The sequence below is a fragment of the Aythya marila genome (assembly GCF_965140915.1).
Source record: "Aythya marila genome assembly, chromosome: 22".
NCBI lineage: Eukaryota > Metazoa > Chordata > Aves > Anseriformes > Anatidae > Aythya > Aythya marila.
The window spans coordinates 308,921-325,003 of NC_139063.1; the positions used below are offsets into that span (position 1 = coordinate 308,921).

The 16,083-nt window shown below is 37.9% G+C and overlaps 1 protein-coding gene across 1 annotated transcript in view; it reads right to left on the bottom strand.

Annotated features, from left to right (window-relative positions):
- Nucleotides 1-257: 257 nt before the first annotated feature.
- CLIC4 (chloride intracellular channel 4) overlaps nt 258-16,083 on the bottom strand; it is a 29,202-nt gene continuing 13,376 nt past the window's right edge. Inside the window, exons 2-6 of the mRNA XM_082777417.1 lie at nt 13,823-13,932; nt 8,241-8,366; nt 6,829-6,935; nt 5,319-5,500; nt 258-4,520 (exon numbers count right to left, since the gene is read on the bottom strand). Of these exons, the coding sequence (XP_082633543.1) occupies nt 4,356-4,520; nt 5,319-5,500; nt 6,829-6,935; nt 8,241-8,366; nt 13,823-13,932 (690 nt within the window). The 3' untranslated portion in view covers nt 258-4,355. The remainder of the gene's footprint in view (nt 4,521-5,318; nt 5,501-6,828; nt 6,936-8,240; nt 8,367-13,822; nt 13,933-16,083) is intronic.

Genomic DNA, 16,083 nt, shown 5'->3' on the forward strand with positions numbered 1-16,083 from the left:
GGGGAACACAAACCTTTCCAAAGTTTCTGTAGGATAATTTAATGTTTTTCAACTTGTTCTGTTCCTTTGTTACGGGGCATTACAGCTAGTAATAACATAAAAAACCAGCATGTATTCTGCCTTAAGTAAAAACAGAAGGCCAAAAATTGAGAGTATAATTAACTATAAACTTATCCTGAAGTTTAGCACACCACATTCATGTCATAGCTTACACATACAGGAACTTAGTCTTCAAAAACAATAGAAAATCTGCTTGGTAGTGAAAATATAATTTTATTTTTAACAATAGCTGCCAGCAGTATACTGGTATATCTGTAAAAGACGTTCAAGAGAGTGAAAGACATAAGCAAACTACAATAAATTGTATCAACTCTTCAAGTATTTCTGCAAACAATGCTCCAATTCTTGATATCTTGTCTTGGGAGTCTCTATATCCTATTCTGCTCCACTCTTCTCCCATCCTCACACCTCCTCCCTCCAGAAACAAAATGTAATAGTGGCACAGGTTCTGAGGCAGATTACATATTTTTCACTTGGAATAAAGCTTTCTTCTGAAGATATTAATTGGATGTGTTCAGATAGTATTCTGAGTGGCAAAGAGTAAAAAAAAAGTTGACTGTACTTAGCCACTTTTTGTTCTACATTAAGATAGGCATCAGTGGGTTTGGCTCAGGCATCTTCAATTTATTCATGTCTGTGTTCCTTTGATATGAAATGCTAATTTGCTACTTTAGCATAAAAACTTGATTACATCTCTCTTCTTATCATGGAACTGCACGCAACTCTCAATCAGTTTAGACATGCCCATTGCGGAAAAAACACCAATTTTATGGGAAAATGCAAACGTACAAGCTACATGGCTGTGACTGTCAATGAGGGACATTTACAGAGACCAGCAGTGAACAGTAAATGGATAGGAAAGTTCTGGAGTGCATGCAACTGTTTCAGAAGTTCGCATGCCTCTTGTTCAACAGGCAGCTGGGTACACATAAGAAATCTCTTCAAGCAATAAAGCTTTGTTAAGAAAAAAAATCATGCACATTCTATAGTCTGGTCTCCCACACAAAACCGGGGTGAAGATGATGGATTTTCCCTTTATGTTCAGGAAACAGAAGTCACCTGTTTTAATGGAAAATTAAGAATATTTCAGCTTGAGAATAGAGCAAGTTATTCAGCATGCTAATACATGCAACCAACTTGCAAACTGGAATGCCTACTTGAAAGGGTAACTGCTGTTTTTAAATTGTAGAAGGGGCTAGAAGCATCATTTTAAATTTAAACAGGGGGTAGATTAATTGCTGTTTGATGAAATTAAAAATGCATTTAAAGATCAGATTGTAAACAAGTTGACAGAAGTCAAGAATTTACATAGTTATGAAAGGGCTTTTTTAATTAATGTGGGGCTGGTGATTGGGGCCAGATGAAAGTGCTCTACCCACACCAGACGCTAAGGCTTTTACACACCACCCTAGCTATACTGTGCTGCTCCGAAAAGATCACCTACAAAGGTGAAAGCAGCTCACCCTCCATTAGATTCCTGGACTCTGCTGAAGCCAGCAAGAGGCTGGCCAGCTTCTGCCACAACACAATAAAGCTGTGCAATAGGAAGCCAGAAAGTAATCAATTCCTTTCACGTTGGACAGTTAACAGCTATCATATGGTAATCGCCTTAGAAATTACTAACCTGGCCCTCATTTGAATTACACCTATAAGGGAAAGGCTCTAACACTCAACACTACATTGTACTGAGATAAAAAATACATTACTTACAGCAAGAGCTTCAACTTTGTTTACAAGCTTTCAGACACAATCATTAAAATATTTAATGCTGAATATAATGTATTACAAGTGTTTGAAGATTGCCTAAAAAGTAGAGAGAATATATTACCTACACAAGACAACATGTCTGGTGTTTCAACAAGTTAAGTATTTGTGTGCATTGATATGCAGGCAGCACACACACTAGAGAACTGCATGAAAGCATTTTCATGTTCATATGCACAGAGTTGTCTGGTGTATTGAAGCGTGCACACGACGGCTAATTTGCTTTCATAAAGAGCAAGGCCTGATTACTACAACCTCAGACAGCTTCTAAGGGCCATCATGATATAGGTTTTAAAGCAGGGTTAAAAATTTAACAAAACTATGCCCACAATTACATTGCTTCCTATACTGTTTTTAAAGGTTAACTACAGGATGGCAAGGAGCACCAAAATAATGAAGGCTTTTTTTTCTTGTTTATTTTGTTTGTTTGTTTGTTTTAAACCTCTATATATCATTAAAAAAAAAAACTTTTCTCTAACAAAAGAACATGTCATTCCTTTTTCTAGATGCCACGTATCAAAGACTGAACCCCTACAAAGGATTAGTATGGCTGAGAAACTTTATTCAGGATGAGAATGTGATGTTAGAATACAGTAATTATTAAAAGGCTACAATTAATTCTTCCTAACCAGGTCACCCTGCAGAACTTACTTTCTGTGCCTCAACACTCCTGTAGTAAGTTATAATAGGGTCTAGATGTATCTACGGTTGTCTTAGAAAGACATGTAACAGGATTGTTAATTGCCTTTATATTGCAATTCTAGTTCTAGGAAGGCAAGACAAGGCACCACAAGCCATGTATACAAATACAGATCTTTTACTCTAGTTTTTCTATGTCAAGCTAACATCATGGGTATATAAAGTAGCAAAAGCAGGATGCTTAGAAAAGTCAGGCTGGTTTTCATAAAACCAGTGCTTACCAAAAAAAAATAGTGTATAAAAGTGTTTATGTGAGCATTTTTATGTTATTGCATAATGTTAAATATTCCAAGAACAACCTAACAGGAATAGCACTTTCCAGCTTCTAAAATCAGTTAAATATAAAAGTATCTTTACAAAAAAAATAGGTATAAGTCTAGCTTTCTTTGGAGTTGTTTATGATGGCCTTTTAAAAAATAACCTAGCAATTTATTTCATGCATCAAAATTTCTTAAACAAGAAAACTATTCACCTGGTTTAGAAATATTTGAAAATTGATTTTAAAAAAATGCAGTGCTATTCCTCAGTGTTGCTGTAAAAAGATTATGTATAGTAGTGCAATGATTACGATTATGCAAAGTTGCAATCCAGGTACACAGACAAGCAATCAGGATAAATTCAATGTACGGACTCATTTCCACGCACCATTTCTTTACAAGAGAAATTAATAAGTTTCCTTTCAAAAAAGAAAAAGGAATACTATAATTTAAGGCAAATGTTATCTTTAAAGGTCACTTTAGCTTTCTTCAGGAAAAAAAAATAGCTTAAGAAAGTTCCCAGAAAGTTCCAACTTTAACGGCTGTCAGTGTTCAGTTTTATATCACTAATCATTGCACTGCTATTCACCATATACAGTAGCTACCTATCAACTATGACACTAATGTTTACATGTTTTGTTTACGACAAAGATTTAAGTAAATATCACCAGGAAGACCTATACAGAATAAAGGCTCTTAACTACCAAAAAGAAAGCCACTTGCAATTTTTAAGGTGAACAGATGGCAAGCATCCAATTCTTTTGGTTTCATGATGTTAAAGGGCATCCTGACAGTTATTCGCTGCAACTCAGAACTTGGGGCAAGTGTAAGCTGATGTGTTTTGTGTTTTTTGTTTTTTTTTTTTTTTTTTAAATCTCAAACTCTTGAAGACATAGCTAAATGCTAGCTCTGAACTGTGAGCTTCTGGCTATAGTGCATAAGCCTAGATTCAAACTTCCTGATGTTTGAGGTCATTCAAATCCAAGTTTCACATCTGAGTCCATTCTCAGCCATCACTGTGATTGCAAATCCAAGAGAAATGTGTGTGTGTGATTTGTTTTTAAAAAGCCAAATATTCCACACATGGCTTTTCTGGGTAAGTTCCCTTCTATATGCAAAGAGGATAGACGAACAGGTACAGGTCAATGTGTTGTAGATACGACAACTGTGTATAAATCTTCTGGAAAAGCAATAAATTCCAAAATACATAAATATTCCTGGTACCATATAGCAAGACAGTATCCTAGACCATTTCATAGACAGGGATCAAATGTTTGCAAGGAAAAGTAGCAGGGGCAAGGTAACTCTTCTTGCTAAAGAATCCAGAGTTATCCCAGTGCAACATTAACATAACTGAGTTAATGATATTCAGACTTGCTATGAAAAGAGGTAAGGAAAAACAAGGCTATAATTAAGTCTGCAAACTTTAGGTAATTACTGTACCTGGTCTATCCACCATTAACTTTGAATAACTGCAAGTTCATGCAAAAAAAATGCTATCTTATATGGAAAGAGCAGTCTGTTAGAAGCATTGTTATGGAATATGTAAGAAGTCATCTCTTTTGCAAGTGTTGTTTACTTAGTGAGTCTCTTGGCTACATCACTGTAAGCTATTTCAATTTCTTTGTCTCCAGGACAGGTATTGGTGAATTCATCCCTGCTATAAGCATTTGTCAGGTATCTCCAAATCCCTGTCATTTCCTTGGGAATCTCAAAGTTGCGGTATTTTTTGGCCACCACCTAGAACAATAACAAAAAAAGATAAATGTATACATTTCAGCATAAACAACTTTTCCATCCCTCATCACTCTCTTGCTATGTAACCCTTCCAACATGCTCAGAGTCACTTCTCAATTCTGTAGAACCTGCCCCTCTGGGATATGCCTGGACCTGGCAGCATACTGCCTCACATAGTCTTTAATTTGTCCTCTCCAAAGTAAATACTTCCGCATCCAGGCAAAAGCTTAATCTGTGGCTCCATCTGCAGTACAAAACTGACAAAGATCATTGGAGTGAGTGAAAAGAAGCCAACCCATGACTACATAGGCACATCTTCACTCCCACAGTTTTCCTGTGCTACTTCCTCCTTTCTACACCTCTGAACTGGCTTTTTTTTTTCCTTTTACTTCCTGCATCGAGGTATTTACACTATTACTGTTAGAGCAGTTTTCCCTACCTGTATAAGAAGAGGACATGCACTTCAACATTACCTGGTCACACGACATTCAATTTCCTTCTTCTACCTCATTCGTTTACATATTGCAACTTCCTCCTGTGACCATATTGGTCAGCACAGTAAAACAGGATTTAGCTTGTCCCATTGTATCATCTACTACCTGACTTGTCTATTGGTTTACACCTTCATAGAATTCAGCTGCTCTACTCCTAAAGCCTTTGTGAACAGTACCTTCACATACTGTTAATATTGCAGTTACATTTACATGGGAGCATGGTTGAAATGAATTGGACTCCAGAATGTCATAAGACTATAAGCATTTTTTTCCTTAGTTGTCATGTAACTACATACAAGTCATTTACCTTGACAATGTGTAGTTTGGGTAGCAGGTTGCAGTCTGCTAGTGTCATCTCATTGCCATCCAAAAACTTGCGAGTAGAAATTGTAATATCTTCCATGCTATTCTCATCTATTTCATCAGGAAGAGGAGAGTTCAGATACTCATCCAGTTTCTGGAGGGTTTTCAAGAGGCCACGTTCTAAGGCTATTGAAGAAGGAATAGCTTTAAGAACAAAAAGAAAGCCAAACCACAGCAAGCAAATTTCAAAGCAAATTAACATTTGGGATATTGATACTGGTACCAGACCTGAAATACAAAATCCACATCACTGTGGTACCCAGAAGAGATTATACAATGAAGGATTTCTAATCCTTGCACAATTTTGGGGACAACACCTCTGCTGGAACTGCAATTGCAGTCACTTGAAACACTAGTAACAATGAAACAGAACTAGAGTCTCTTAAATATCACACTGATACAGGTTATCTCAAAGGTAGTTTATATAGGAGCTTGCACTAATTTGTAGCACTGTAAGACTATTCACAAATGTTTATTTTTGGATTAAAAAGTGGCTTATGTCAGTTTCTTAAGACTCTTCCTAACTGGCTTAAATTGTAGTTAGAATTAAGTTAAGCTACATAATCTGTTTAATGTCACATGCTCAGCTAAGAGGCACAACTAAGCATGCAGACTACCCAGGTTTTTGAAACACAGCAGCAGAGGGCAGCATAACCCATAAAAACAAAAAATATTTCTCATTAAGAATATTTGCAAATATTTTGGAGCTCTCTGACTGAAATAGAGCAGAAAGGCATTCTGATTCCCTGAATGAAGTTTTCCCCTCAAACTACATTGACCATAAAAGATTTGTACTGAATGACTTTAAGTCCTAATTGCACATTCTTTAACTCTTATTAACCTCGCACCTTCCATCTCCTATGTTCTCTCCACATTGAAGTGTCTTAATTCTTCACATAAACTGACATAAACTAAGCTCAATTCATCAGCGTGAATAGGAGCACTCAGTCACAGAAAGGTCAAATATCAAGCGTGCAGTAAGGCCTCATCAACTGGACTGGAACTCGGTCACTGCATGGAATTTGGTTCTGGATGTTAAAATCATTACTACTTAGTTCAAGACTTTTGAATGGCTGTTGCAGAGAGAAATTTCAGTGTTAGGGACTTGTACAACACATGCACACCCTATTAAAATATCCTGCTTGTAAGAAAAGTGGACGGAACGGTTCTTTTTAAAACAAGCTTTAAGAGACTTGAAGGGGTGCAAGAATGGAGTGAAGTCCTTCTCCCACCCATTCTCCTCTGCCATACACAGAAGGACATGCTTAGTATAAGGGTCTAAGAGGAGACACAGAAGCATGTAATGAGCTTTAAAGTTCTTCATGTTTCCATCCTTTCCCAGTCTTACTGGGAAATAAACCATTTTATCTTGAAGAGTGAGACCTTTCACATAGCTCTGAACAACACAGGAATATAATAATGCAAGTACGGCTATCAGCCCTCCAGTGACATACCTTCGTTAGCCTCTGGTCTAGAGTTTTTTATAAATGCAGAAAATTTGGCAAATATATCCATTCCAGCAGTGTTTGATTCTGGGTGCTTTGGAGAAAGTTTTAGGTACCTAAGAAGTAAAAATAAGTAGATCTACAGCACATTCAGCAGAATGACGATCATCATACATTAACTAGCACAAAATGACTTTTTTTTTTTTAAAATATTCTATATCACATACATTTACCAATTTATCCATTTTCAGATTTATGTGGAGAACTTGCTTCTTATGTGCATTATCACACACTTCTATTTAAGTTCAAGATTTTTAACTCCAACTTACCAGAGGAAAAACAAAGCACATTTCTGCCTTCTGATTCAAACATTTGCTTTAAGCAGTGTTTGAAACAGACAATAGCAACAAGAACAAGCTCCTTTATTCTAGCATAGCTGTGTTGCCAACAGGACAGATCAAACAGGTAGAAAATGAAATATATTCTTGCCCATTTTCTGTTTGCAGGAGATTTTTTTTTTCCAAGTTATTATCAGTTGTCCCAGAAAATCATGGACCCCAAACCTTTCAACAAAAAAGTAAAGTCTTGCCAAGCTTTAAAGACAGAACAGTTCATTCTGCTAAAGACGGTGTCTGCATTTTGCCACTGTCTCCCAGTTGAGGTAGAAGAAAGCAAACAGTTAAGAGAAACCTCAAACACATTTCCCATGTTTGTGCTGTTTTATTTAATTATCTCAAGAAGTGTTCAGTATTTTCAACTACACTTCCCAAATAGTAAATACTCTATCTCCAGGTTTCATCATCATGCCCCATATGAAGGAATTTTTACAAAAATATTTCCAATTTGCTTTTAGCAATCATTTCTGTACAATTACCAACTGTCAATCTGCTTATAAAAAGCTGGAAAGAATAATGAAAAAAATAGTATTAAATACAAAGTTCACTGATACTCCTGGTGAGAACAAGAAAATTACAAGTTTTTAGAAGCTTACATAACACCTTACTTCTAGAAGAACGACTGCCCTTACAAGCCTCCAAAAGGAGGTGACATCTTAAAAATCAATTTCTACCATGGTTCATTACTGAGTCAGGGCTACGTTTTGTATAACAGGCTCATCTTAATTTACATTATTTGGACACATCATCAGAATGGCCTGCCATAGTCATCAAAAGGAAAAGTCATTTAGTCTGAAAAACTGCAGGTGACAGGACTAAGAAAGGACAATTTTAAAATAAGTAAATGTCTTTCAATATAAAAGATGGAAGAGCTGGAGGGACGAAAGGTATGACAAACAAGAGCTCCAAGCTATTATTGAAATCTAAGCTGCAGTTTACTGATGCTGAAGAATTTATTGTTTCAGTGCAGAAAACCCCTGAGAACACTCCATCTAATCTAAGGTGAGAAATCATTTTAAAACTTACTTTGGTGGAGCCAAAACGTCTTCCAGGAACTCTTCAATCTTATTCACATCTGTTTTCACCTCACCATTATAAGTTATGAAGGGTGGATGAGTGCCTGGAGCCAAATTTTGAAGGTCTGCTGGTTTTCTAGGGTGAAATACAAACAAATACAAAGGTAAGCTTGGGACACACATTACCCTATCTTTCAATGACAGGATCTCAAAAGCAGTGTGTGAGGTTTTCCAGTCCTTGGCATTTCAGAAAATATATCACCAGTTTTCTTAAAAAAGTTTAAAACTTAGTTAATATTTTCTTTAACGATTAATTTAAAGTGCTTAAAAACTACTGCTTTCTCCTACCTTCTGGTTACCTACTTTTCCTCAAGTCAATTGTATAATGTTGACTAGTGTGGCTGGGATTAGGTCTTATGTGCTATTACCACCCCCCAATACTTACACGCTCCTTCCCAGCGTATGCAGTACAGAGTTTATACAGAGTGTAATCTGCTATCAGTGATAATCCTCCCTCATTACACGTGGCTTCTCTGGAAATAAGCAATGCAGGAAGAGCACTACATATAAGCCATCTACTTGCACCCACTCTCCAACTCTAGACAAGGTGAGGTGCTTAAGAACCATGTTTAAAAATGACACCTGCAGCTTCCTCCAGTGGAAAAAAAAATACAAATAATATCAGCACACTTAGACAAGGGGAGGAGAATCCATGACGTTACCATAACAAAACCCAAGAGAAAAGCAGAATCACGCTTAAAATACTTAAGACATTTCCATGCAAGTCAGTTTTGGGGATACCTCTTGCTATTGGAAGACTGACTCCAGCTCCTTTTATACCAATTCTTACCAAGCTAAGCCAGTCAAATGCAATTTGCTCTTCTCTCCTCTAATGGGCCTTGATGTTGTAGTGATGAGTGACAGGCATTACTTCAGAGGTCTGGATGGCAGCTGCACATACACACCTAACTACTCGTTCACCCCTAAATGCCTAACTCACTCTGTAATGTAAAGCTCTCACATAGGCCTTAGCAGCAGGTCTACATGCAAAGCTGGAGTCAATTCAGCAACGTGATGTGGATTCATTAGAAGCTGTAGAATCCAAAACAGACTAAAAAGCTGCACTTTTTCTCCCAGTAAACCATTATATTGTTGGTTAGTCCCATGATAACTGCAGCAATCTCAGTGTAGGCAGAAATACAGTTACAGTACCGCTCGGCACGACAGCGGCAGCACCTCCCTCTGATGAAGCTACTGACTGCAGCCCAGAAGACTATCAGAAGAACAAATACTGAATGCTCGAAGAACCTTTTCACATTGTAAAGGGCAGCATGCAATTCCTAGCTCCTCAGACCACCCCTGTGTACTAATATCTGACAGTGGAGGCACAAGGGTGCACCTACCTTTCTGGCAAGTTAACCAGAGCACCCACTAGATGACGACTACCACCTCTTGCTAATGCGCTGGACGAGGAACAACAAACGATACCCAAATCGAGCAGAAAGTTTGCTAAGAAAAAGTTACCCCTTCGTTACTGTTTGAACAAATCCAAGCTGGAGCATCACCCTTGACCTGGTCTGTACTTCGCACAGCGCGGCCGTGACTCTGGAGCCGGACCTGCTGCGTACTGGAAAGCCTCCAGACCACACAGGGCAGGGAAACCAGCCCACCACAGCCACGGCCAGCCTGGTCGGCATGGGAAAGCTTCCAGGGACAGCACTCAAACTGTCCGCACACACAGGTACGAGCCTGTTCTGTGGAAACCTACCTTCCACGTTCTTACAAGATTTGGATTCCCTGCCAGGACTTCGTGTCCTGCCCACTACCAAACCAAACGGCACTTGGGACGGCTATCAGCACTTGGCTGAACATGTAAAACCTGCATGAGACAATGGATTTTCATACTTAAGAAAATTAACTTCCCTGCTTTTAGCCAGGTGACAAAAGTCAGATGTTAATACAAGAATTTAACCATTTTCAATCAATTGTTAAGCTTCCAAGAAGTTCCTTCTCACTATGAGTTGTCATTGCCCTCTCACTGTTAGGGCTTAAAGTCTGTCATAGGCTAATGCTCCAACCTTAGCTTAACACTTCATTTAAATACAGCTTTGTAACCCACAACAATTACAGGAAGTCATTGTGGCTCACTTCCAATTTTGCATCTTGCCTAGATAACATTCCTCAAAAGGAATATAACTTTAAAAACTGACACAGGCAAGACCTCCAGATTTGTACTAATGCTATCAAAGGAAAGACTGAATTTCAGAAGCAAACTAGTCTAATGAACTAAACAAAGAAGTTTTCCGGAGAATCAGAGTGCATCTCAAGGATACCAGAACATCTCATTGACCCCTCCTGCCACTCCAGTCGCACCATCTGCATCTTTCAAAGACAGCAGAGATTAACATACCGCAACCAAAGCCTAGACATTAATACTGGCTTCGACTTCCAGTTTGCTGCTCTTGGCAGTAGACATTAAACAAACCCTGGCTAACCACATACAAGCCACAGCTTCTCGAGCACCGTAAGTACACGGGAATATCCTTAAAAGGCTGTGAGCACAACTTCCCTTAAAGAACACCATTAAGATATATAGTGAAGGTTATTTCAGATATGAAATTGGGCAGTTTAAAGCAATTCCAGGATAGTTAGTACCTGCCCCAAAGCATGCTGAGGTATTTGGAGGTAGGACCACATACTTAAGTATCTGCCTATCACTAGCTAATTAAATGGGCAAACTCTTTAACATCAGAGCTCAGCTACAGAATAGCTACAAACATCTTGTGGCTTTGCCACAAGCCACAATAACAATCAGTGTTTCAGTAATTTCTTGAAGATCAGACAAAAGCCATCCCCCAAATTTAATATGCTCTACTGTGATGTGTAATTTAGACAAGTATTCAAACAAGTGTCTGAAGAGTTAACTTAAAAAAAAAAAAAAAAAGCAAGGAAGAAAAAACAACACAGGAAACACATCTCCAGTTCCTAAGTTGCTGAAGTTGCATTCACCTCTGAGCAGTCTTTAGTATTTACTAAACTCTTTATTTAATTGTTGTCTGTCAACATAATTGTAAAACTACACAATCAAGATGTTTAAAATAGGATTTCAAAACTTAACTGAATGCAACCTGGCCCTGAGTGTTGTGACAAGCCCAACAATGTCCTGTGACTGGTTTACGTACTGTAACTGCTCTAGTCACCAGAACAAGTCAGATCTCTGAGCTCTGAAATGCTGCTTCTGCAAAGGGGAAGAATGAAGTCTCTGTCTGGCTGAACAGAAGCAAGAAACACATTATTTCTTTGAAAGAGCTGTGCTTCCCTCTTCATTTGCCTATGTGCATGTTTTGTCCTAATAGTAGAGCCGAGGACTGCAAAACTCTTGTTAGCACAGTACGATGTTCAATGCAAGCATAGAAGGGAAAAATACATGCTATAAAGTCAATCAGAACAGACTCATTTTTTCCTGTGTCCCAAAGTATTAACTTGTGAACTTTTGTATCCAATCCTGACCTTTTAAGCCTCGCAAACAGAGCTTGTCTAACTACTGAACAGAAATTACACTGAGCCTGAAACATGCTTTTCAAGTAAACCTGTCTTCTTGGCTAGTAAAATAAATGCAAATGATAAACCATTACTACCCAGGATCTTGAAAAAGTTTATGTGTTTCCTATAACAGGAGGGAGGGGGAAAAAGAAGAGAATAATTGGCTCAAACAATGAAGTTGTTAAATCAGTTTCCTGTGAAATATTAGAAGTACAAGGGCAAAAACTAGCACCTATAGTTGTTCTGGTAATGCTAACGGGGTAAAAATACCATCATAAAACATTTCCACTTGAGCAGTTTGCTGAACTTCACGTTCTGCAACCTACACTAGACTACAACAAGATATTAGACAATTCAGAACATTGTTTTGTTTGTTTTTCTCCTGAAGCTTTATTCAAAGCCTACAAGGAATCAAGTTTGCATCATCATCTATTCAAATCTGAATTAGCTTCAACGGTCCTTATTTTCCTTTACCAGTATGCAAGGAAAAATAGAGTTCATTTGACCTATTCTTGTGCATTCTTTTTTTTTTGAATTTTGGACTCATTTTGTGTTTTCCTCTTCCCAACATAAAAAAGAAAACCTGAAAGAAAGTTCTCTCGTGTAAGAGAGAATTGTAAAGGACAATTTTAAACATCTGCAAGCAATTTTAATTCTAAACATTAGTTTTACATCCCATCATGCCCCCATCCAATCAACTCAAAGATGCCAAACAAACCCAAATAAAGCCAATTCAATAGGGATCTTTGGCATTTTAATGATATTTCTCAGACTAGTTCAGCAGTACTAATGCTTCAAAGTACAAAACGGTTCTTTTAACCTTTTTCTAATTTTTCCCCAGATGACTGCAAAAGGTTAAGTAACGCCATCATTAAAAGTAAAGCAGGTCCAAAACCTATAAACAACACACAAGCACAAGCTCTGCTCCTGAGGTTTCCACAAACCACATGCAGTGCTACATGGAAGGTATGATATATTTGGTTTGTGTGTGCTGGCAACAGTGTTTGCAGTAATACCCCACATCAGCCAGAGAAAATCTTAAAGCTGCTACAAATGCAAACAATTGACAAAAGCTGCTTTTTACCCCTGTTTGAGGGGTCTGCCTCACTCTTACTGCACATAGAAATATTTAACACTCGCTGCCACTTCAATGCTGGCAACTGAGACTTAGGTAACACTGGTATACTAAAAAGCAGTATTGTCGATCAAAATGGAGGGGGCCACCAGAGGATGTGTTATTTCTTGAAGAAAAAGCAAAACAAGTCACCTCCTTGAAAAAAAAAGTTAGAACTGGAGAGGTTAATCCTAGGAAAGTTTACAGATTTTACACTTGATTTGTTGGAGAATGCTGTGTATTGCTATTGGCTTTATTTCTGAAAATAAGATTTGCAAGCACTAGCAGCCTCTCCTCTCCAGAGAGTTCAGTCACTAACATCACGTTAGTGCTCTGAAAGCATTACTTCACATCAAAAACAAATACAAGGCCTCTGCTGAATATAGCCGTACCGCTTCTAAAATCTTAGGAAATCAAGATTCCTGGATTCATACCTCATCCTTCTCATCCACTACTTCAAAGATAGCAAAGTTATAGTTTAGGTGACATGCAGCATTGTGACGTTTATTCTTATGCATAAGAAGCAATACTACCTTAAAATCTTTAAAGAGAGGAATAGGCTGCACCTTATTTGTGACAGTTATCCAATATTCGTTGCAGATTTGATCTAAGATTTGTTGATCCAAAATACTCACCTGGCAGTTTCTACTTGTGGGGTCTCAATGTGAAGTTAGTAAGATTCAGTATTCAGTTATAAGAATCTTCATGTCAGCTTTTAGTTTTACAGAAGAGCATCGTTTATCAAATTCAACAGAATTTATTGGACCAATTCTTTTTGATTACAACTGCTTGTAACATTTAAATTAAGGCTGTTGCTTAGTATCTGAGGACTTTTTTAAATTTTGGAAAATAAGATGTGAGATTTAGAAGTTGCTGACAAATATTTGTTCTACCAGCTGTACTGTTGCTTTTCAGATAAACCAAATATTTCTTACCTCTTCAGGTCTACTGTTGTGACACTAAACACCACTCCCTTCAGCCAAAGTATCATGAACAGCCTCTGAGAAAAAGGACAGTTTCCTATGCTTTCACCATCGCTGCCAGCCTGCAGAAGAGAACAGAGCACGACTATTAGAAGACAGAACTGTGCCATCTACAGGTGCTCACAACTACTAAAAGATCTTTAGAGACAGTAACAAAACAAACTCTATTGCCCGTGCTGTCTTCACATCACTAGCTCTTCTAAAGACCCAACAAGCTTACAGTCAAACCTAGCGTCATCTTGCAGGAACACTCCTTTCTTCTCAAAGTCCAGCCAATGTACCTGGAACAGATATCTTGATGGCACCTCCATATAATGCATAAAGATAAGCAACCTCAGAACATATCAACTCATTTCCTATACCAGGAAGGTATGCCTGGACTTCCACGTCATTTTGTTTCCGTGTTTTTTTATACCTGGACCTTCCAGTGATTTCTTTTTTTTTGTAGCAGACATAACTAGGATTTCATTACAGTCAAATTTACAAAAGCCACGCTTTTGACATCAGTTTTCTAAAGTCAACATTGTTCTTTGGATTTATTCTTTATACCTTCTTCTACAAGGCACAGATAATTACAGTCATCTTCCAATTTACTGCTCATCACACTGTGTAGTCCTGCTGAGACAACTGCAACCAGGAGCTACAGAACTTCATTGTGCTGCAGGTGCTGTAAGGACGGACGTAACTAAGTACATAGGGACTGAGCTGCCAAAACAGTAATATTCCAAAGATAGTTTTTATAGGCAATTTATCAACAAGCCTTTGTCCTTCCACAACAAAGTTCTATTGCATAATAACAGTAGGCCACTCCAGGGCACCCAGCGATGGCATGCATCTCATGATTGCTCTGACAATGAAGTACGTACTGCTGAGTTGGAAGATTTTAGTATTAAAGTAGGCTAGAATTAGACATTGGAATCCTCAAATCCTGTTAAAAAAATGAGCTTTTGAATAGAAAAATCGATTCAGTTCTTAAGACTGAGTATGTCAGATTATCTTGACATGTACTTTATGTCAAAAAATTATAGAATCTTGCTTATTATTATTAGAATATTTCCAAGAATAATTTTCATCAATGAAATTCTCAAGACCTAGCTAATCCTTTCATTGTTACTATTACCTGTTCCCTAGACAGCTTTAAAACACGTTGTAAAATATGCTGGCTGTACTCCTCTGAGAAAGTACCCAGGACAATTATGTTTACTAAACACCGCATAGTCACAATTGGAAGGGCTAAATACGAGGCCTGGGCAATGACTGGTAGAGATCCATCTTAAAAAAAAAAAAAAAAAAGAAAAAAAATAGTTTAGGCACTCATGCAAAGGAATTGCTTTTTCTTCAATTCTCTGCCAGTTCCCAGCCATGCACTGAGCAGGGGCCCCAGCGGGGAGAAGGAAGAAAGACTGAGCAAGTTAAAAAGACTAACAGCAGGATTTTCAAAGATGGGGTAAAAGCTTTTCAGAGAAAGTGTCTTAAATTCAAAAAGCTATTTTATAAAAAAAATCAACTGCCTTTCCACAGATAAGCCATCTAGACATATCAGGACATGGGGATTCATGGCTTACAATACCTCAAGTTTATGCTTAGTTGTGGACATTATATAGAGCCATTTTTTTTCAAACATTTACTAGTTCCACTAATGAAGGTTAGAAAGAAGAAAAGTTGGTGGGTTGTTTTTGTTTGTTTGGTTTTTGCCTAAGTTACAAATTGCCTCCATTTTCTTAGGAAAGGAAATAAAACTGGTAGCTAATTAGCAGTATTAGATTGCTTTCAAAGCTGGCACATGACTTCTCAGTGTCTGGGAGCCTAAATTCTAAAAGCACCGACTGAAATGCGAAAAAAGGCAGTCTGGTTACTCAGGCCGTTTTGCTTTATACTGCTCAACACGCAATTTTCTATTGAGCACATAACCATGGAAAGGATTGTAGCATTGTGGATGAGCGTGTTCCTACCTCACAACCTGCTAATGTGAAGGAAGAGCTCTCTCTGCGGTGTATTTCCAACAGATGTATGTTTTTACGGGTGTTAATATTTAACCACAATGCCCATCCCTCCAGATCACAGTGTATATTTCAGAATTTTCCACTGAAGTGGTTACTGTGTTTACACTGGAACAGACACTTTCTGCAGTTGAATTATGCCAACGTAGATTTGCACTTGTTTACTCCCCCCAAAAAACACCTTCAACGCATGTAAAATCACCTCTTTTGAAA